This window comes from Mus caroli, chromosome 12, assembly GCF_900094665.2.
Source record: "Mus caroli chromosome 12, CAROLI_EIJ_v1.1, whole genome shotgun sequence".
NCBI lineage: Eukaryota > Metazoa > Chordata > Mammalia > Rodentia > Muridae > Mus > Mus caroli.
In genome coordinates, this window is record NC_034581.1 from 97,510,547 (window position 1) to 97,534,698 (window position 24,152).

General features: G+C 37.4%; 1 protein-coding gene across 5 annotated transcripts in view; it reads right to left on the reverse strand.

The window, feature by feature from the left end:
- Positions 1-24,152, reverse strand: part of Btbd7 (BTB domain containing 7) — an 84,968-nt gene that overhangs the window by 38,926 nt on the left and 21,890 nt on the right. For 2 of the 5 annotated variants that reach the window (XR_002379347.2, XM_021179225.2), the window contains exons 2-4: positions 13,269-13,456; positions 10,748-11,827; positions 9,472-9,533 (exon numbers count right to left, since the gene is read on the reverse strand). Coding sequence is in view for 4 of the 5 variants with exons in the window: in XM_021179225.2 (XP_021034884.1) it covers positions 9,472-9,533; positions 10,748-11,827; positions 13,269-13,350 (1,224 nt within the window). In the remaining variant the exon portion in view is untranslated. Of the gene's footprint in view, positions 1-8,490; positions 9,534-10,747; positions 11,828-13,268; positions 13,457-24,152 lie in introns of those variants that run through there. The other 3 variants (XM_029484385.1, XM_029484386.1, XM_029484387.1) reach the window with 2 other exon arrangements.

Consider the following 24,152-nt stretch of genomic DNA (forward strand, 5'->3'; position numbering starts at 1 on the left):
ACTCACTCTGTAGACCAGGCTGGCCTCGAACTCAGAAATCCACCTGCCTCTGCCTCCCGAGTGCTGGGATTAAAGGCGTGCGCCACCACGCCCGGCTTCTATTTACCTAGTTTTAAATTGACATGAATAAAGAATAGTAAACTAATTACACACTTTGGCTTATGGCATTTTCTAAACCTACTGTAGTAAGATAAAAGCTCAAATAACATATTTAGAAAATAAGATCCATTAATTTCCCGGAATTCTAGTCAAACAGTTTAAAAAAAAAGATTTATTATTTATTTTATATGTAAGTACACTGTAGCTGTCTTCGGACACACCAGGAGAGAGCATCAGATGTCATTAAAGATGGTTGTAAGCCACCATGTGGTGGCTGGGATTTGAACTCAGGACCTTTGGAAGAGCAGTCAGTGCTCTTAGCTGCTGAGTCATCTCTCCAGTCCGTCAAACAGTTTTAAAAGACAGTATTGTTTTTTGATTCAAGCACACAGTATAAGCCTGACAGTATAAGCCTAATTTCATATTAAATCAACTGAAAAGGTTTATTTATTATATTATTATAGTTAAAGAGAAGTATGTTTGACAACACACTGTTTTGATAATAAAGATATTTAAGTGTGTAAATGTACTTCTGCTTTCTGGTGCTAATTTTAGATGTGCAGATATTTTACCTTTAAACACTAACATGTAAAACACAGCACACAGGAATGAACACTAAGCATGACATATATAAAAATGTTTTATATACATGTATAGGTAAAGGCCAGATGACAATCTGGGATAGTGTTTCTTAGGTCCCTCTACTTTGTTTTTAAGACAGGGTCTTTCACTGACCTAGAGCTTGCCTGACTGACTACGGACCCCCTGGGATCTGCCTGGTTCTTCCTCTCCAGTGTTGGGATTGCAAATGCATACTACCATGTCCAGGTTTTTACATGGATTTTAGAATCAAAGTCATGTTGTAATGCTTGCATAGCAACAATTTACCAACTGAGTCAACTCTTCAGCCCTTAAAATCTTAATATACAAAGTCATCTCCTTCATGGAGATATATTTAGTGGGATTAGAACCATGTCAATCTATACTAGAAAAATGTTTGAAGTCATTTTTCTGGCCAACTTATCATCACTGAATGTTTTAGCAGTTCTATAACCACACTTGGGGACAATCACGAACAGTATTTTTGTAAGTGGTAGTTATCACTGTGGATAGAGACTACAAGTTCTTAAACATTTTATTACTTGTGTTATTTGAATCTAACCTACAGTGCATTTATTTTCTGTATATTTAGAAAGTATCCTGAAAATGTATTAAAAATAATATGTACTGACATAAAAATTTCTCAAGTTTTATTATTAAGTATGAAAAAAGGACATCAGAGCAAGAGGTATAGCATGATGCTATTTACAGGACAGAGTAAGACAAACATATGAAACATGAACTTGGCAGAGGCCAAGAAAGCCATGAAGCTCTTCATAGAACATCTCTCCTGAGCTAGACAGAGCAGTGGCAGTGATGACATATGCTTGGGCCATGTTTGTGTACCACTCTCACTTTTTTTTTTTCAACAACCAGCACAAACTGCTTTTGAAATAAATTCAAAGTTCAAAATTTGGCATAGAATCATTATATAAGGTAACTGATAAATGTTACCAAGCATCCTACTTGCAGTCCTTAAGTGAAAAGACACAAGAAACTTGCTCCCTGAGTGGACAGCTTGATCTAAAACCCTTGCTCATCTGTGGAGGCAGCCTTGGGTCAGAACAACTCAAGCCTTTGCCTTTTCTCTACAACAGAAAAGCATAGCTATTATACAGGTGAAAAGTGGTTTATTCCTTGAAATGAGCTCAGTTAGGAGCCCTTTATACACTGTTAGTGAAATAGTATTATTAGTATAACTTAATTTTGAAATAATATATTCCAGTCCCTTTAAACATCTGAAGTAGGCAAGTATTTACATTTGGTTAAGAGTCCTGCCCTGGATAAGAGCAGATCTAGGTTTAAAAGAAGAAACTCTGCACCTGATCCTGGGTTTAAAAAGCCACCATACTTGTAATGTTGCATGTTCTGCCATCCCTGTCTTGGTCATTTGCACTCCCTTCAATTCTATTTTACTTATATTAAATAGCCTTCCTTCTTTCTTTCCCTTTCTCTGTAGCCTTGGTTGGCTTGGAATATTCTATATAGAACAGGCTGGTATTGAACTCACAGAGATTTGCCTGGCTCTGTCTCCAGAGGGCTGAGATTACAACCTGCAACACAAATCAGTTTTAAAATTGTGAAGCCCTATCCAATGTAAGCTAAGCCAGGTGTCTACGATTCTATGAAGAGGGAAAAATGATCTGAGGGATGGATTTTATAGAGTTAGTATGTGGCAGAGATAGGATTGGAACCCAGGTCTAGGTTCAAAGTTTATATTTACAGAACACTGGATCATACAACATTTATTTATCACTGAACTTGGACTAGCTTCCCAGGGTTTTCAAGATCAAGCGAAACAACTTATATCCAGTGCTGTCATAAAGCTAGGTACACTTTGGTGTCCAAACATTCTCTTTCTCCTGTTACAATCTTGAATAGCAATGTTGTCATTAACTTGAAATTTAAAAATAGTTTATGCTCTTTATTTTGTGACTAGCTCCAAAAGTTTTGGTTACAATGATGGTTTTATTTTTTATGTTTCACTTTGAAATATAAATGGTAATATGAAAAAACTTTAGTGAACAGGTCTCTCAACAATTCCAGGCAAACTGAGATTCCACATTATCTACCAGTCTGTTGTTATCTCACCTCCCTCCTCCAGTCCTTGAAACCTCATTATTATATATAAAGAGGTTTTGTTTATTATTGAAAAAGGACTTCTGATTAAACGTCACACAATTTTAAATAAACATAGACATTCAACTGCATCTGCTGCAAATTCACTGTACATATTTTAGATAGTTGTTATGGCTACAAAGTGTCACATACACACTTAAATTAAAATGTCTTACAATAAGTCATAATATTCTTTACTGTCTTTTAAGTATATAAGTAAGGGAATAAGCATTCAATTTTTAATAGAAAACAAACGAATATTGGCAACTGTTTACAATTCTATTTTCCTTAAATTAAAAAAAAAAAAAAAAAAGACAAGAATGAGAGCGTCCGAGCCATGGTGACATTTAGTTATATTACTGATTGTAAGTGTGCATTACTGCCATTACGATATATAATTTATTGCTCAACTTTAGAAACACAATTAGTTCTTTGATCTACATCATAAATTAGCTCAAAAGGTTAAGATTGATTTCCGGATCCTCACATATGGCATACATCTTTAATTCCAACACTTAGGAAGTAGAAAAGGCAGATGTCTTAATTCAAAGCTAGTTTGGTCTAAATAGAATTAAAGGCCATTGGGGCTGTAGAGTGAGACCCTGTTTCAAAGTTCTCTCTTGGATTAAACTCTTTGGGTTCAGATGATGAACAGCAATGACTTGACTTCAGTGGGTTGGTTCTATCAAGTGAACAGATGATCAATCAATTCGACTGCTGCTTAACTGAGGAGTTAGATGACAGGCTCAGTGTTTAGAATATAAATCTACTTTTCTACAGAATACTTCTTTTTCATCTTCTATACTGGGATTAAATGTTTTCATTTTATTTACAATTTCTATAGCCTTGGGCATGCTAAGCCAACATGCATTCATCACTGAACCATATCATATCTGAGGCTCACTGCTCAGCTCGCTTTTCATAAAAAAAAGATCATACAGAGGCTGGAAAAATGGCTCAGCTGTTTTTCTAGAAGACCTGAGTCCATGTGGCAGCTCACAACCTTCTGTAACTCCATTACCAGGGGATTCTATCCCCTCCTCTGGCCTCTATGGGCACAGCATACACATGGTGCATAAACATTTATGGAGGCAAAATGCCCATACACACGTATTTTTTAAAATCCAAAGAAAAAAGTATTACTTAGCTCTCATTAGCTATTCAGAATAACTAAGAGGCTGGAACCGTGGCTCAGTGTTTAAGAGCTACTTTTCCAGAGGACCTGGGTTTGCTTCCCAGCAAGCTCACAATCACCTGGGACTCCAGTATCAGGGGACCCAACACCCTCTTCTGATCTCTGTAGCCACAGTATGCATGAATAGGCACTCACACATACACATACAAAAATAATAAAACAGCTGGGCGGTGGTGGCACACGCCTTTAATCCCAGAACTTGGGAGGCAGAGGCAGGCAGATTTCTGAGTTCAAGGCCAGTGTGGTCTACAGAGTGAGTTCCAGGACAGCCAGGGCTACACAGAGAAACCCTGTCTCGAAAAACCAAATAAATACTAAAAAAAATAATTCACAGTACATAGTGAAGAGTCTACTAAGAGCAAAGTACTATTCTACATTCTTGGGGTAACTGAAATCGTATCAATATTTTGAGTCTTTCTTTAGGAAACATACAATATTATTATGTGACTAGGGAAAATGAGACAGGAACACAGGCATTTCTAAAGTTAGAAAATGGAAATACCTAACAATAACAAACATTTGAAAGTTATTAGAAAATAGAAAATACTTTTTAACTTGGAGTGGCTAATATAAAGTAAGGCACAAAGCACTAAGTTTGTTCTTAAAGATTAGGGCAATATTTGGAAATTTAGGCAATAAGTAAAAGGGAATAAACTATTCAGGCAATAAAATATTAGGCAATAAATAAAAATAAAATGCAAAGGTACTCTGCACAAAGGTGACAGAGGGAAAGTGTGTAATCTATATCAAAAATTGTGTAAATAAGATATGTAAGCAAATATTATATTCAGAACTCTATTCAAACTTACAGTAAACTGTTTATAAATGTTAATCTCCATGATTAGACATGCATGATCTCAGTCAATTGAACCTTCTACTCAGGAAACTAAACGTAATTCTTTACGTCTCAGGTTGAGCTGGCTCCTCTCATCTGCTGAAAATAGTCTTTAGTCTAGTTCACTCTTCTCTCAGAATCATGCTCAGACTCACTTGCTTTAGAAGAAACAGTTACAGACAGAAGTAAAATGAATTGCTGGCTGTGACAAGAGGAAAAGTGTCAATATGCAGGACAATGGAAAAAAAGGAAAGAGACATGGATGAGTGTGTGGGGACATTGGCTTTGCCCTTTTCATGTTTTCAGGTGTACACTCTTGGAAGCTGGCCAAGTTAAGGGAAAAAACTAGGTCAATGTTTTTGTGGCTTGTTAAGATTTCTAACTCAATAAAATACATTCATAATGACCAAAAATTTGGCAACTACAATATATATCCAATTTTCAAATGAAGATTATAAATAGATTTCATCTTCCAAAGGTGAAAATTCAATTTTTGATCCAGATAAGTTTAAGGTCTGCAGTGCAATGTCTGACATTAAAAGACACATGGTGGTGGATTGGTACTACTTCTGGGCGATTGTTCTGAAGTCAGCAATATTTACACGTCAAAGACAGTAGCAGGTCTGTGGATTGTTAAAGCTGCTGAGAAAGTCATTACACTAGGAAAGTGGATTTTACACTTTCACTTCTGTCTTTATAATGTTAAGAACCACTGCCCAGCATATGCTACTGGTGCTGTAAAATGTCACAGTAGTAAAACACTTGTTTTTCTTTCTGGTTTCTTCCAATTTCGTAAGCTATTTGCGAATCTTAATTTTATATGCTGATTTTACTTTTAATATAGGTACTGCCATCAATTAGGCTTCTTGAGTGGCTATTACAGGATAATTACAGGTGTCTGAAGAAAAAAAGGGATTTATCTGAAGAGGCTTTTTGTTAGTGTACAACATTGCTAGGAATGCTAGTTACTGGGCTAACTCACTCAACAGGCAAGATCAGAGAAGGCTAGTGAGCACTCTTCCATCTGCTGTCCTAGAATCTGGGCCAAGGCAGCTCTTGTTCTGTGGCAGGTCAGTGGTAACAGTGGTAATAGTACCCTTTTCTTTTTTTCTGTAGACACTGTTGCTCTCCTGCTTCCAGCAAATATTCTCAATAGCCTCTGCTTTCTTTCTGTGCTACTAGCTCACAACCTGAAAGGCCTAGGTCACATGATGAAACCCAAGCACAGAAAGAAGCCCTTTCCGGTTTTTCTTCTGGGAGGTGGGCTCTCTCCTCTGTTAAGATCTACACAAAATTGGGAAGTCTCCAGTGCTAGGAAGCCAAAAAACTCCAATGACCCATAGAAGAAAGCAGCCTGTTTAGAAAGAATGGCTGAAACACAAAAGAAGGCCCTGTCCTCTGACTAAGTGCTCTAGACTCCAGACTCTGGGGCACTCTGATCAGCAACCTACTCAAGTCCCTGCTCCCAACAATCTTCAAACTTCCTGGCTGGGCTAACAATTCCAAGTGGTTTGTTTCCTGGTTTCAGGAAGAAACTGAACTCATAATAAATACTCCTTCAAGCTGACGCTTCGGTAACTACCAGTCTGCCTTCTTGGGCCACTACCTCGTACTAGACCTGTAAAACTGGCTCTCACCTTGCTCCTCTTTCCCGCCAGGCCTAAGTTCCCGGGTTTATGGATCAGAAGAACTAGTATGAGTTACTTACAACAGCTTTATCAGCACAAGCTATTTATTAGTTTCTGAACCCATCAAACTTAGAGGCTGTTAGAATGATCAAATTAGTCAAACTAAATCAAAATTATAAGCATAATCTCATTTGTTACCAATCTTCACAGATGAAGCCAAGAATATAGTTCAGTTGGCTGAGCTGTCTGGCATAATCAGAAGTTCAAGTAGATCCTCAGGTAGTGAATACAAAAAGAGCCCAAAACAACAGGCAAAAACAATGAAAAAAGAATCTTCATATTCATTTAACAGCAAAACAACAATCTTCATAAATGATAAATTGTTATTTTTTTAAAAGGACTGTGGCCTTTTCTAGGTATGGCATTAATGTCATTTCTGTATTTTAAAAATGAATTTTGGGGCTTGCAAGATGGGTCAGTGGGTAAAGATGCTTGCCATCAGGATTGACTGATCTGATTTTGGTCCTGAGGACCACTTCCACAAGCTTTCCTGGGCTCCATCCACACATGCTTGGTGTGGCACAGGAATGCCTATGTACACATGCACAAACATAAATGTAATAAAAATTAAAATTAGCTCTGTAATCAAGCTTAATATGCTTGTAATTTTTAAGTTGAGTACTAATAAAATGTTTATCCTAAAAGACAAACCCCTATAGTATACAGTCCTGCTCCCAATTAATTTTTTAGCTCTTTCACATACTGTGCACTTCTATGTATTCTGTTTTATTCAATTAATATTCAGTGTTCCTGTTATAACAAATACTTAAATCTTCCTTACTGCTGAGCTAAGCTAAGCCCAGGATTTCTCTTTTGTCTATTAACTCCTTTACACACTCGCTTCACTGTCGGAATTTATTTCCAATTCTTCCGAAATGCACTAAAAAGAGTCATAAAAGTTTCAGTCTAATTTGCTACTTTCTGTTCAAACATTAAGTAACTGATCTCCTAGGTCTGAGGATTTTTGTTCTGGTCTGGTCTAGACCAGCACACTCTTCCCTCCCTAACCTTAACCCTAACACGGCTGTACTTTGCCCTCCTCATGCACTGAATGCTATTTCCTGTCCTGTTTCTCTATTCTTGGTTTGCTTTAGCATTTGGTGACTCACATCTTTATTAGCTTCCTGAATTGGGGATGCAGAAGTGTAAATATTTATACTTTGGTTTTTCTTCAGTATTGGTGCTTCTGTCTTTCTAGATTTATTCAAGTTTACCCCTCAACCCTATTATATTTTTTATTTCTGTTCTTCTGTTCTTACTTTTAAGAACTTCTGCTATTCATTCATTCATTCATTCATTCATTCATTCATCCATCCATTCATTTTGGATTTTTTGGTGAGAGGATTCCTCTATGTATCCCTGGCTGTCCTGGAACTCTCAGATAGTTAGGCTGGCCTCTGCTTCCTGAGTGCTAGGATTAAAGGTGTGTGCTACCACTGCTCGGCCCCTTCTGTTTTATTTTTTGAATTCAGAATTTTGTCTGTTGTAGTGATAGGAACTAAACATAGGGCCTAATACACATTGGCTGAGTGCTCTACACTTCAAGCATACTATTTGTGAGCTACCAATATTTTTGTGTGTGTTTGCAAGGTAGCCCTGGATGGCTCCAAACTCAATATTCTTGCCTTGGTTTTTCAAGCTCTGTTCCTAAGAAGAAAGTTAAGCAAATCATGATTTTACCTTCAAGTTGTTCGACAGTCCTAGTTTCACAGTATTTCTTAACTGAACATCCTCACTTGAATCACAGAACAAAAAATACAGACAAAGGCTGAAGAGATGACTCAGAGGTTAAGAGCACTACCTGCTCTTCCAGAGGACTTAGGATCAAGCCTCAGCTCACAACTATCTGTTAGTCCAGTTCTGGATGTCCAGAGCCCTCTTCTGGCCTCCTTAGGTACCAGGCATGCACACAGTGTATATATTCACATACACACACACACACACACACACACACACACGCACACACACACACGCAAAACACACATATACACAAAATAAAATAAAAAGACTACTTAATTCTCTCTAAAATGGTATATAGCTAGAACTATGAGAAATGTGTGGAAAAATTCAAGTTTTCCATATACAATAGCATCATTGGTACAGACTGTTAGGAAAGCTAACTGGAAAGTGACAAGTAGAACTGATCCTGAATAGTTTGATAAAAACCATGGTAAGAGAGAAACCCGTTTAAAATTGTGATAAAATTGAAAGAAAAATTTAACACCAATAAACTGTCAAACAATCTATGAAATATACTTAGTATTGGGCTTAATTAGTAAAATTACTCTTAGAGAAGACTGTGTGTCTAGGGATGAAGCTCAGCAGTAGAGTGCTAGCTTTAGCCTAGGGCAGGAGAGAAGAAAAATAAAAGTATGACAATAAAGATATACCAATCAGAAAGATTTGTAGCTGACATTTATTGAAGGCTTATTACATATCAAGCACTCTTCACATGAATTAACATATATGGTTTTCTTAATCTTCAGAATAAGAGGGGTATTATTCTTTTTGCAAATCAGTGAGACCTATCACAGATGTGAAGGAAAGGTATGCTACACACAAAGCACAAGACGCTAAAGTGAAAACCATGGCCCTGAATGTATTTTGAATGAGAAGAGACAAGAGCTCTTACTTGTTTAGCCAGATTGAAACAACATAAGGGATGTTTTAGATCTTTAAAGGTACTGTACAAATGCAATTTCTATGTAAATGTCAGAAAAAATTCACCTAAGAAAATAAAAGAGCTCCAGGTACCACCAAAAACCTAAGAGGTAGCTTGTAATTTCAGTTTTCACTCAAAACTAAAAGAATTAATACATTAAGGTATACACTCTCACTTTTAAAAACAGGTAAATATATATGGTACACATTTGGATTTTATTATGTAAACCTGTCAATATCTAAATACAATTTGAGAAAAGAAAGATTTGTCATACCTTTTTGATGCTGTGGCAAACTTCAATTTTTTTTCTGTAGAAGCATTTTCTCACAAATTTGGCTTTATAGAATAAAGGAATGGTAGGTCAAGCTGCTAGGTCATTTCTGATATTGTCCCTATAAACTGGCATCTAAATAGTCAGCTATTAATATAATGACTATTTTAAACTAATAAAAACAGTTTAATGACACACTGGCTGTGGTAACAAAAACAAAACTTGCCTGTTACTGAAAGACAATGGTAAATTAAAATTTGAAAGATTATGTATAAGAAATTTTAACATTTGTTCTCTTTTCAATGCCTGATTTTAATCTTATTATCTATAACCTACTATGGCTTAAGAAAATTTCAATACTTTTCAAGATAGAAAGCCATGATAAGTTTTTCTTACTAAAACACATTCTCTTCTAGTTGGCAGCTTTTAGAATTCTTTTAGGGACTGCACTAGGAAAATAAAATTTCTCAAGTAATATCGGGTCATGCAACGTTTCATTTTACTTTACAGCCACAGGAAACTAAATATGCACTTTTCCTTTGTGGTGAGAAAGGTCTCTTTCCAGCTCTGAAATGTTAGTGATTCTAGCATTTACCAACAGACATATACTTCTTTACCACAATAGTCATATGTTCATTTTTTATAACATGGAAAATATATGATATCTATCTCTCTATCTATCTCTCTATCTCTCTATCTATCTCTCTCTCTATCTATCTATCTATGTATATCTTATTTTGGTTAGTTGGTTGGTTTGTTTAAAACAAATCAAACAAGATTGTGGGTCTGACTAACTGCTTTACAAGCTAATATTTGATGTACAAGTTGCGCCTAAAAGATACGACCTATTTTAAAATGTAAGTCAGAGACTTACTTCAAATAAATTTATATTTAAATGTGTCCTACCTTTTATTTCTATAGTGAATTTATTATAACTGTAAACAAAGAATCAACAAAGTATTAAAGGTAAATACAGAAATATACACTTGGAATCTGGGGAAATGGGCTGGTTCAAAGTCAGAGCAGAGATGGCGTAGGTGTCTAATCACCTATTCCCATACTATCATCTTACATTAGGGAAGCATCTCACCTAATGTTCTTTATCATCAGTAATGAATGCTTGATTTTAATATTAAATGAAGAGCTATATTAATGCTGACCTTGCAGTTTCAGCATTCATAATTACAGACCAAGAAAAACTAGCCCTGTATATTCTAGACACTGTCATTATAGAATTGAAATAGTTGTTTTCAACTTAATAGACAAACAGAATTCATACCTTGTGCAAGCATGTTAAATTCCAAGAATAGTGCTATGTGGTAAAGTTCCATGGCTTCTTCTGCCCTGGTCATGTTTGGCTTCCCTGCGACGAGAGCCTGAACTTCACTGAGACTCCCCACAGAGGGGCTACAGTGCAAAACAGAGAGGTCCACCACGTCGGTATACATACAGTGTAATATCACTTTTGCATATTTTTTTGGTATAATGGACTCATCTAATATAATTCTTGTGGGAGTTCTCAAAGTTCGGTCTGTGATTTCTTCACCAGTCCGTATTCTCCTTTGTAATAAATTGCGGAAAAATGGGGACCGTGCAGAAATAATAGCCTTGTGGGCTTTGAGCTCTTCATCTAAACAGTTCTGATTTCCACCAAAAGCTTCAACTAGTTCAGAGTCTGAAGAAAAACTAAGGACAACATCATAATAACACATGTAATCAAAGAGTCCACGCATATCTACATCAAGGGAATTTGGTGTTCCGAATTCTTCACTAAGCTGAACAAGGATATCGACATTCTGAAATCTTGAGTCCTCCATTCCAAACTCTCCTGTATAAAGGTAGTGTAACAAGGCAGAAAACATGGGCATATCAATACCAGCCGTACTGATGTCCATTATTATCTCTGCCCCATACTCAGGTGAAGAAGAAAGCAGGGTTTTAAAAAATGGACACCTTGCTGCCAAAATGGCACGATGAACGGGAAAACAAGTCTCTTGAAATATTAAATCCACGTCAGTACAGTACTTATACTCATAAAGGTCAGCCATGTCCTTCTGCAGTGTCCGAGCTTCTGGTCTAGCCAAACTGGCTTGCAGAGAAAGCTCCTTTAAGGCTGAAGTTCCCTCATATTCTTCCACTAGTGCATTGACATCTCTAACATCCCACCCAGAGAGGAGTTCTCGCATCTGCTTGGCGTGATCAGCCGATCTATTAGATTTTCGGCGTTTAATAAACTTCTTTTTGAGAGTGGCAAGGCCAGAGGTTCTCTTTTTTTTGTCTTGTGGTTTCTCATGGCCATGGTCAAGGCTATACAACTTTGACTCACAACCATAGCCTTGTTGAGAATAGGAAGATGTTCCTAAGAAGAAAATTAAACAAATCATGATTTTTTTTTAAATATTCACTTTCAATGTTAATATATTTCATGCCTAAAGTTTTACAAACACATTCCTATATAACTCGAGCAAAAATGTAAAAACAGATACTTTTATGAATACAAATAACTCATTTTTATACTAAAAAAGAGGGCTGGGCACTGTGGTGTACATTTGTAATCCTACCATTTAGAGGCTGAGGCTGGAGGTCAAGAGTAGGATAACAGCCTGGGCAAGAAGAGCTCAAATAAATGTAGGAGTGTGTGTGTGTGTGCGCACATGTGTGTGCAGGCGTGCGTGCATGCTTGGGAAGGGGCAGGGAAGATGGCTTCATATACAGACACCCATCCATCAGCATAAAAGCTAGACACAATGGTACAGTGCTGGGAGGTTGGATACAAGCAGATCCTAGAAGATCACTGCCCAACTGGTGTAGCTAAAACATGAGCTCCAGGTTCACTGACAAACCCATCTTTAAAGAAGGTAGAGGGGCTAGAGATATGGCTCAGTGGTTAAAGCACCACTGTTCTTACAGAGGTTCTCAGTTGGGTTCCCAGCGCCAACAACAGACAATTCCTGACCACCTGTAAGTTCAGTTCTAGGGGATCCAACATCCTTTTGTGAATTCTGAAGGCACTTATCACATAAACATATATTCAGGCACAGACACATACAAATAAAAAAATCTTAAAAGCCAAATACGGTGGAGTGTGATTGAGACAGATACTTGATGTCAATCTCTGCATTCCTTTGTATACACGAGCAACTGTACACACATGCCTGCATCTACCATACACACACACACGATATAAATCAAATTTAGAAGGGCCAGAAAGATGGTTTAGTGAAAATTCACTTTGCCATCAAACCCCTTACCTGAATTTGATTCTTGGGGACCCACATGGGGATTAGAAGAGAACTTACTCTCACAAGTTGTCCTTCAATTTTCACATATGTGCCATGTGCACACATGCACACACTCATGCAAACTCACACATGCAATAAAATGTTCTGTAACAATTTTTAGTAAAAAGGAAGGTAAGGAAGGAAGAAGGAAAGGAAAAAGAACCAGAAATAGAATAAAAAATTTGTCTAAATTTTAAAAAATGCCCTTGGTTTTCTAGCAAGCAAGGACTATATCAAGGGTTCAGTCATGGATTTTTAAGAAATGAGAGGCAATTTGCAAAATAAGAACATTGTATATAATTTTGAAATGCTTTTCTCTTCAACCACACTAAAGCTACATTTAATAACAAGCCAGATTAACATTGGGGTGAAGAGAGGGAACCTAGGCACCAACCACAGAATTATGACCTGTAAGAACTTTTCTATGGCTCAGTACTATTTTCATCTACAAAGGTAACTGTTAACACATTTCTATTTACAGTCACAGCAGAAAATAAAATTAAGGAAATACACAGTTACCTATGAAAGTCTGCTGGGCCTGTGAGTTTCCCCCTACCCTTGGGGAACATGAATGAGGATAGTTAGATGCATTAGCACCCATTTTCTTCAGTCACTCCGGCATTCCATCTGCTGGTTCTTCAGAGGGTAAGCCCAGAGGCCTTTACGAACCTTCAACCCTGGATCCAGTAGCCTCTTTTCATCCATTTCTTGATAAAACAAAAACAAATTATTTATTGTTTCAAATGTACCTTAAACCATACATTTTTTTTCCCAAATAATATACTGTCAAGGTCACATGTAAGTTTTTTTAATGTAAAGAAGTCTAAGTTTGAACTATGAATGTATCACCTTCCATTTTCGGCTTAACATTATGTAATTTTTAAGATGTCAAGAAACATCATTCTTACATAGTTATAAGAAGAGCATTTCAGGGGCCGGGCGGTGGTGTCCCACGCCTTTAATCCTAGCACTCAGGAGGCAGAGGCAGGTGGATTTCTGAGTTCAAGGCCAGCCTGGTCTACAGAGTGAGTTCCAGGGCAGCCAGGAGTACATAGAGAAACTCTGTCTCAAAAAAACAAAAACAAAAAAACAAAACAAAAAAGCATTTCAAAACAAAGGAAAAGCATCTGTACTACAGCAAAAGTTCCAAGAGGGGGATACAGTCAGGAGGCAACAATGAGCCATCATAAACTAACAGTCCACATGGAAGAGGCTGATCCCCATCTCCAAAGACTGGTCCCTCGGGTTTCCATTCTAAGGTAAAATGGCCTAAGTTTATCTTCAATCTTTATAACTGTATATTTTACAAAAGAGGGGTTAAAAAAAGCAGATGATTAGCTCCTGGCATTTGTAAGCTACTTGTTCTGTTTAAATATAGTAAGACAAAGGAAAAGTCAAATTTTGTTAATTTTTGTCTTAATTGTTGAGAAGCTTATACATATAGATACATTGTATCCAAATATCACCTTTAAAAAACTTTGAGACACGGTATGGCTGTTATTCAGGCTGCCCTTGAACTTGCCATCTTCCTGCCTCTGCCTCCTAAGTAGCTGAGATAATTAATAGGCTTGCATCATCAGGCCCAGTCAAAAACAATGTTTTAGTTTATCTTTCCCATAAACCCTGAAATAAAAACAAAGCTTTTTATTATCTAACACTGTAATGTTAACACATTTAGGTCAGTTACAAAAAAAGGTTAAATTTTAATGACTACACATTAATTTTGAGCTAGGAAATTAATTCTCAAAGCTGAGAGGAGGAGATAGATGTTTAGAGGAGAAACTGAGATAAAGGTAAGTAGAAACATTTCTAATCCTGTATATCCATCTGGAATATACATATATAAGTTATCTAACCAAAAAGGTAATGATTTAAGAAAAACAACTTAAAACTATTAGAGTTGTTAGGATAAATGAGCTAGCCATGAATCTAACCTCAGAATAAAGGATGAAATGTTTAACAATAAAAATAGAAATCTGGTTCCAGTGTTCAGTGTAAGGCTAAAGATTTTCTAACTAGATACAGATACTGGGTAAAGCAGAAATAACTCTAGTCAAACCACATGCTTGATTAGGGTACACACAGCTTCTTTTCCATACCTACTATGAGAACATTGTACTTCTGAAATTTACTTCAACCACATATGTGGTTAGATATACAGACAGTCAAACACATCTCAAATCATTCTGTAAAAATTATAAAGCAAGGATACTAAAATCTTTATGTTGCAAGATATTTGCTCATAGGATTATATTTGCAAGATATTTGCTCATTGCCCTGAGATTATGTTGTTTACTAGAAAAAAAAGGCCTATTTCTAGTTTTGATGTGGCTCAGCCTTTAGCACACACCTTTAATCCCAAACAATGAAGGTAGTTAGTTTGTAGAAGGAAGCACCCATGTTTGAAAGTGATGTGTAATTGAGTGGCAGGCAAAGTGACATATCAGAGAAAGATTTCACAGAGTAGGATCTGCCCAACTCTCAGGGGAAGAAAGAGGAAAGGAAACCTACTTAAGGGAGAGCAGTACAGAGGAGAGAGCAGTTGAACAGAGACAGAACAAGCCAGACACAGGTGAGGATAGATGAGCCAGAGAGCAAGGAGCCTTCTGATGAGAACAGACTACCAGAGTTAATTTGAGGCCAAGAAGAACAATTTATAGAGAAGCCAGACTGAACCATTCAGCTTGAAGAGTAGTTTTGACCCAGAAGAGCTGAGTTGAACCAACCAGAGATCAGAAAGAACTAGGAAGGGGTAAGCTTATTCAGCAGTAAGTCTCAGAGGCTGAAAACATTCTGGGCCCACATAAGATTGTATGGAGACTAGAAGTTTCAGAACTAGGCAAAAGTTAGCAGATGGAGGCAGTAAGCTTTGGAGACAATAATTACATCATGCAAATAAAAGTTACATTTACATGTTTAATATAATATATTGTAAACATTAAATAGTTTAAAAATAAATTCTTTCATCAAAGTACATTTTAAAATACATGAATAATCAAAGGCTTTCTGAAATTTGATGCTTGCTGACATTCCTTTTTTGGTAGCTCAGTGGTAGACTATGTGGATAAAGCCCTGGGATTGGAGCTCTGGCACCAAAATTCAAACAACAATAAAACAAAAATTATATTGTTAAAAAAAAAATCAGTAAGTTTAAGAGATCTTAGTTTTCACAGAAGCCTAAAGATTCTATGAGCCATTTTCTACAAATTATTTTGATTACTTTTAATTATGTGTCTATGTGTGAACATATGCAGAGAGTGCAGGTGCCTGAAGAGGCCACAGGGATTGGATTTCCCAGAAGCCATAGTTACAGGAGGCTGTGAGCTGTCTGACACGTGTGGTGGGACTCAAACTCAGGTCTTCTGCAAAAATTGTGCATGTTCTTAACTGCTGAGTCATCATCTCTCCAGATCCACCTACTAGCAATTTGTAATTATTCTTTGAACTGAAATAGAGTCCTATAGGAGCTCTAATACAAAACTAAAGCCTTGGAAAGAAATGGTAAAGAACTCAGGATCAGATATAACCTGATGTCTACCCCATATCCTATAGCCATTCTAAATCCTGGAGGTGACCCTGGCTTGGCTTTTCGATTTTATCACTATAAACATTCTTAAAACTCTTAAGGAAGAACTTCCTTACTTTTCAGGTAATCAACAACCTATCCCCAAATGTACACTGTACTATATTACTGATTTCCTAATCTACTTGGTTGTCTTTAGATTCTAGAAATAAGAAATAATCAGAATTTTAGTCTCTCTTGGATTGTTTTCTTTCCAGGCAAGCCTGGACCATCATTTACAGCCAACTGGATACAATCAAATATTTGGATGATGTAAAAGGAAAGGAAAGAGAAGGCTTACAGAGCTGGTGAGTACCAAAGGATGGACGCAAGAAGTCTAGAAAGCTGGTATTCCGCCTCCTCTACCCACCTGCCTCCAGACATGGTTTCTTTGTTTCAACAGCCCTGGCTGACCTAGAACTAACTCTATAGATTGGGCTGGACTCAAACTTACAAAGATCTCTAGCCTTTCGTGCTGGATTAAAGGTGTTTGTCACCATCTTTATCAGTTTAATGGATAAGTTCCTTTTCTAAAGCCACCATTTTGGGGTGTATCCTTTATTAACTCTCAATAGGATCAGTCCCAGTCAAAGGATGCTGTTAAACATGCAAGCTGGGTGGGAAAACTCACACAGAATAAACAAACAATTGAGTGAGAATTAAAAAAAAAAGCATATATACCAACTTCTTATCTCCCTATCATTCAACAAACAAAGTCTACATAAACATTTTCCAAAGAGTTTCCCTCTTTGGAAAATGCAGGGTTTAAAAAAAAGCCAGGTGCTTCTTCTTTTTTTTTTTTTTTTTTGTTTTTCGAGACAGGGTTTCTCTGTGTAGCCCTGGCTGTCCTGGCACTCACTTTGTAGACCAGGCTGGCCTCGAACTCAGAAATCCGCCTGCCTCTGCCTCTGCCTCCCGAGTGCTGGGATTAAAGGCGTGCGCCACCACGCCCGGCTCAGGTGCTTCTTTACCTCAGGACTTTTCCTTGCTTCAAAGTGTTACGGTTCACTGAGAGGAGGAAGTTCTCAGCATGCTATGAAGGAACCCTACTTCCTTACAGAGCACCAAAGAACTGAACTTCAAACTGCAGCCTAGAAAGAAATGCTGACTGAAGTTTAAAAACACTTTTTACTGCTTTTAGCAGAAGCCAGAATGGTAGAAGTTTATGTTACCAGAGGCTGTATTTTGTCACTGATTACCACATACATGAGACAAGTTACTCTTAACTTTGATGGATCTTAGTTTCTGCACCTATAAAATAAGAAGGCTGAGATAGGGTTTCTAAAAGGGAAGGTGTGACTTGACACTGACTTGGGAAATAAGGATGGGGTTAGAGACGTATTTCTATATTAAATGTTAGCCTATGGAGAAAGAAGGGGTATTTGTATTTTATAACGATTACTGGATGGCCTAAAGGTAGAAGACATTCATGCCAGAGAATAGAGAAGTCTTGCTACTGCTTAGAAAAGTGTTAAAAAGAACCTAGTTTTCCGTTTAAAAAAAGGATAAAAAATCACTTACAACACAAGGTTGTTTAAAGAATTAAGGAAATATATACTACTGCTGAAAAATGACAACAGTAGCTTAGCATAAGAGGAATGCCATTTGAGGGGCTAGGATTTCTGCTATGGATGTGGAAAAGTTTAAATGTATATTGAAAACAAACACCCTGGTAGCCCTCCTTTATACAAATACTAAATGGGCCAAGAAAGAAATTAGGGAAGCAATACCTTTTACAATACCCACAAATCATATAAAATATCTTGGCGCAATTCTAGCCAAGCAAGTGAAAGACCTGTAAGACAAGAACTTCAAGTCTCTGAAGAAAAAAAAATTGAGGAAGATATCAGAAGATGGAAAGATCTCCCATGTTCTTGGATCAGTAGGATTAAAAGTGGCTACCTTATCAAAAGCAATCAACAGAGTCAATGCTATTCCCATCAAAATTTCAACACAATTCTTTACAGACCTTGAAATAGCAATTCTCACCTTTACATGTTAAAACAAAACAAAAAACCTAGGATAGCTAAGACAATCCTATATATAAAAAACTTCTGGAGGCATCACCATCTCAGATTTCAAGCTATACTACAGAACAATGGTAATAAAAACTGCATGGTATTGGCATAAAAACAGACAGGTTAATCAATGGAATAGAATCAAAGACCCAGAAATAAACCCACACACATCTACAGTTGATTTTTGACAATGAAGTAAAAACCATACAATGGAAAAAAGAAAGCATCTTCAATAAACAGTCCTGTCTAACTGGGTATCTGAATGAAGAAGAATTCAAATAGATCCATATTTATCATCCTGCACAAAACTCAAGTCCAAGTTGATCAAAGACTTCAACATAAAACCAGATAGAACAAAAAGTGGGGTATAGCCTTAAATGAAGCACTGGTACAGGAGACAACTTCCTGAACAGATCACCCATAGCTCAGGCACTAAGATTGACAATTAATAAATGGGACCTCATGAAACTGAAAACTTTCTGTAAGGCAAAGGTCACCATCATTAGGACAAAACAACAGCCTACAAATTGGGAAAAGATGTTCATTAACCCTACATCTGACAGAGGGCTAATATCCAAAATATATAGAGTTCAAGAATTTAAGATACCAACAAACCAAATAACCCAATTAAAAAATGTAGTACAGAGCTAAATTGAGAATTCTCAAAGAGGAATCTCTAATGGCCCATGAAACAAAGAAGTGTTCAACATCCTTCAGGGAAATACAAACCAAACAACTCTTATATTCCACCTTACATCTTAGAATGGCTAAGATCAAAAACTCAAGCTACAGTTCATGCTTGCGAGAATGTGGAGCAAGGGGAATTCCTCCACTGCTAGTGGGAGTGCAAACTTGTACAAACACTTTGGAAATCAATTTGGATGTTTCTCAGAAAATGGAAAATAGCCCTATCTCAAGATTCAGCTAAGCCACTTCTGGGCATACATCTGTAAGAAGCTCCATCATACAAGATGGATACTTGCTCAAAACATGTTCATAACAGATCTATTTATTTATTCCTAATAGCCAGGAACTGGAAACAACCTAGATCCCCCTCAATTGAAGAATGGATAAAGAAAAATGTGGTTCATTTACACAACGAAATACTACTCAGCTATTAAAAACAAGGGCACAGGCAAATGGATGTAACTAGAAAAATATCATCCTGAGTGAAGTAACCCAGAAAGACACTCATTGTATGTACTCACTTATAAGTGGATATTAGTCATAAAGTATAGGATACTCATGCTATAATCCACAGACTCAAAGAACCTAAGTAACGTTGGGGGGGGTGGTTAAGGGAGAAGGCTTGAATCTCACTCAGAAGGGAATATAACATACATAGACATTAGAGGTAAATGGAAAGAAGGAACTGGATGGGACAGGGGAATAGGGGTGGGGATGGGGGTGAATATCAGGTGTGGGGGGAATGTTGGGGTGAGGCAGGAGAGGGCTGGGAGAAGAGAATGGAAATCAATGGGGGGGCATCTCTGGGAAGAACTGGAGACCTGGGATGGGGGAGGCTCCCTGAAGTCTATGGGGTGATCCTAGATGAGACTCTTAGCAGCTGGGGATATCGAGACTGAAGTGGCTACCTCCTGTAGCCAGGTGGGATTTCCAGTGGAGGGAGGGGGCCACCAACCCACCCACAAAAAATTCGATCCAAATATGTCCTGACTACAAGATGTGCAGGGATAAAGATAGAGCAGTGATTGAAGGAATGGCCAACCATGACTGGTCCAACGTGAGACCCATCTCATGGGAGAGAGCCAACTCCTGACACTATTAATGATACTCTGCTATGCTTGAAGACAGAAGCCTAGCACAACTGTCTCCAGCAATGGATAGAAACAGAGTCTGTAGTGGTTTGAATGTGCTTGGCTCATATGGAGTAGTAATGTTAGGAGGTGTGGCCTTGTTGGAGAAAGTGTATTACTTTGAAGTTGGGCTTTGAATCTCCTACCAATGTGAATGAGCCAGTCTGCTCCTGGTTTCCTTTGGATGAAGATGTAGAACTCTCAGCTCCTCCAGCACCATACCTGCCTGGATGTTATCAATGTTTTTTACCATGATTATAATAGACTGAACCTCTAAACCTGTAAACTAGCCCCAATTAAATGTTGTCCTTTATAAGACTTGCCTTGGTCATGGTGTCTCTTCACAGCAATGGAAACCCTAACTAAGATAGGCCCTCAGCCGAACATTAGGCAGAGCTCAGGGAGACTTGTGGAAGAGTGAAGGGAAGGACTGGGGAGGGGTGTGCGGCAAGGGCATCACATTAAGTCAACTAATCTGGGCTCATGAGGGCTCACAGAAATTAAATCACCAATCAAAGAGCATGCAGGAGCTGGACCTAGGCCCCCTATATATCCGTAGCAGATGTGCAGCTTGGTCTTTATGCTGGTCCCCTAACAATTGGAGTGGAGGCTGTCTCTGATTTTGCTGCCTGCCATTGGATTCCAGTCCTAGCTGAGTTGCCTTATCTGGTCTCAGTGGGAGAAGATGCACTTAGTCCTCCTATGACTTGAGGTGCTATGATGGGTTGGTGCCATTGGGCCACTTCTCCTTCTCTGAGAAGGGAGGGTAGTGGGGGAGGGGTGTGTGAAGGTGGGATGGGGAGCAGAGGACAGAGGGGAGGTTTCGATCAGGATGAAAGTGAATAAATAAAAAACCTCAAATCCATAAAAATAATAACTAAATAAAAAATAACTGAATGAAATACGCTTTTTAGAAGTAAGCACAAAGTAAACAAATACTTGCTGACTGGTAATCATAACGACCTTAGTCTCTGCAGCCTCAAAATTGTTTCTTGGGAACCATATTCCTTGTTCATACTCTTAAGCCTTAAAAACATTTTCAGGAAAAGGACTCAGTGCACAAACAGCATCAAATGTGACTGCTGAGATGTTTTAAATACATAGTTTTAAAAGTACAGTTTCCTCAACATAGAATTATCATATAATCCAGCAATCCTACTTTGGGAATCTAGTCCAGAAAAGATGATAACGGGCTCAAATAGATATCTATGCACCTATGTTCACAAAAACAATCTTCACAATAGCCAAAAGTGAAAGCAACTCAAGTGTCCAGTGAAGAGTGAATGAATAAACAAAATATGATATATATATAAAATAGGATATTTTATGTAATAAAAAGAAAAGTGGTCTTGATAGAGGTAAGTGCTCATCTCATATCTGAGAGGGCTTAGGCCCAATCCTTAGAAATAACTTTTTTCTTTCTTTACCCCCTCCCTCTTCCTCTCCTTCCCCCTCCCCTTTTTTATTTGAGAACGGGTCTTATTATATGGCCTTGGATGGCAAATGTAGACCAGGCAGGTCTTGAATTCAGATCTACCTTAAGTGTTGAGATCAAAGGTGTGTGCCATCACATCCAGCTGCAGTAAGCTTTTTCAATGAGTTTTTAAAAAGGAAATTCTGACCCTTGCTAAAGCACTGATAAATTGATAAATTGTAGAAAGTAAGGAAAACCTGTCACAAGAGAACAAATAGTACATGATTTCATTCATATGAAGCATAATCAAATTCAAACTCAGAAACTAGAATGGTGGTTACCAGGGGTTATGGAGTTAGGATTTAATGAGCAGGTAAAATACATTTGTGGAAAATGTATTTTAGAGATGGTGCACAGCTATGTGAGTTATTTAATGTCATAAAATATATACTAAAACTGGTTAGAATGGTAATTATGTATTTTATGTCACATAGAAAATGAAAAATATTAAAATAGAAAAGCAATGACACAGATTCATGTTTTTAAAAAACATTCTCTCCAATGAAAAATTTCTTTTAATGACTGTAGTAGGATTATTACACACCAGACACTAAGGATGCAGAATTTTCAAAGAGCTTTTCTTTTCATGCATTGCAGCGATTACTTTCAAAACAAGTTCTTCATGTAAACAGAACAGGTACTATTTTTTATTCTCTGAATGAACATGTTAAGGTGGAAGTTAAACCTTCATTCTAGATTTGGTTCTGTTGCTGTGATAAAATATCCTGACAAAAGCATTTTTAAGGGAGAAAGGGTCAATTTGGATTAGTCTTCCTGGTTACAGTCCATCACTGTCAGAAAATCAAGGCAGGAACTTGAAGCAGCTGTTTACATCCATAATCAAAAACAGAAAAAAGTAGGCTGGAGAGATGGCTCAGTGGTTAAAAAGCACTGACTGCTCTTCCAGAGGTCCTTAGTTCAAATCCCAGCAACCACATGGTGGCTTACAACCATCTGTAATGAGATCTGATGCCCTCTTCTGGTGTGTCTGAAGACAGCTACAGTGTACTTACATATAATAAATAAATCTTTAAAAAACAACAACAACAACAAAAAAAAACAGAAAGAAAATGAATGCACATATGCTTACTGCTCAGCTTGCTTCCTTTGCTCTTATACAATTCAGGATCCAAACCCACTTTAGGCTGCCTTCCCACATCAATTAATATAATCAAGATAATATCTCATAGACATAACCACAGGGTGATCTGATCTAGACAGTCTTTCACTGAGACTCTCTTTGCAAGTCATTTTACATTGTGTCAAGTTGACAATTAAAACCAGCCATTACAACTACCTTACTCCAAGTAAAATAGAGTAAAATGGCAAAGCCACTACTGGATTCTAGGAATAGTGATTCTAATCTTATGTTCAAAAGGCTTCAATGCAAATAGTCTTTCTGAAGGGCACTGCTGCATCTTATGCTTTTCACATTGCTTTTTTTAGTTCTCTATTTTTATGCCACTTAAGTCTGCATTTTATCACCCACCTGAGATAAAGGGAATCATCTTGGTATGTTTGTGTGGATGGGTGCATATCATATATGAAGTGATATGAATACATGTATGCACACATGTGTGCAGAGATTAGAGGACTCTCTCAGGTATCATACCTTAGTGCCTTCCATCTTTTATTTGAGACAGTGTTTTTCATAGGCCTAGAATTTCACCAAGAAGGCTAGGATAGATGGCTAAGAGGCTCCAGGTATCAACCATCTCTGCCTTCATCTACCATCCTTGGGATTAAAAAGGCAAACCATCACATCCAGCTTTTCACATGGGTTCTAGGGATCCAAATCTCAGGTTCACATGCCTGTGAGGCAAGCAGTTTACCCACTGAGCTGTCTCTCCAACCCCAAATGGATTCATCACAATCTTTCTAGTACTTTGAATTATCTATGAACGGTGAAGTTTCCTGATTGTGAATTGAAACACTGTAAATATCACATTCAGACAGAAGAAATGTTCAGCCCTTCCTCTTTTGCAGGGGGATAGTTTTGCAATTTCTATAGGAAGAATACACAAAGGCAGAGAAACTATTTTCATCAGTAAACTTGAAAGGTAGTTGAATTGTAGCAACGTCTTATCAACTCTACTTGAACCTTCTCCCTCTCCATCCTGAATTATTTTGACACACTCTTAAATTGCATATTATTTTATTTGTAAACCATATATATATATATATATATATATATATATATATATATATATATAACCTCTAAAAGGAAGAATAAAATAACTACAGTAGCCTCACCTAGAACAATGGTAGTTCCTTAATAGGAACTTCACAGATTCACATTTTTCTTCCTTTTCTCAGTGTGAATCAAGGTCTAAATATGGCCCACACACTGTGAGTGGAAGAATGACAACCCTGAAATCTCTCTCATTTTGTATCTCCATTTCCTCCATGTAATTTTCTGATGTCTATTAAGAAATGGGCTCTTCCAAATGCTGACACCATTGCATACACTAGCAAGATTTTGCTGAAAGGACCCAGATATAGCTGTCTCTTGTGAGACAATGCCGGGGCCTA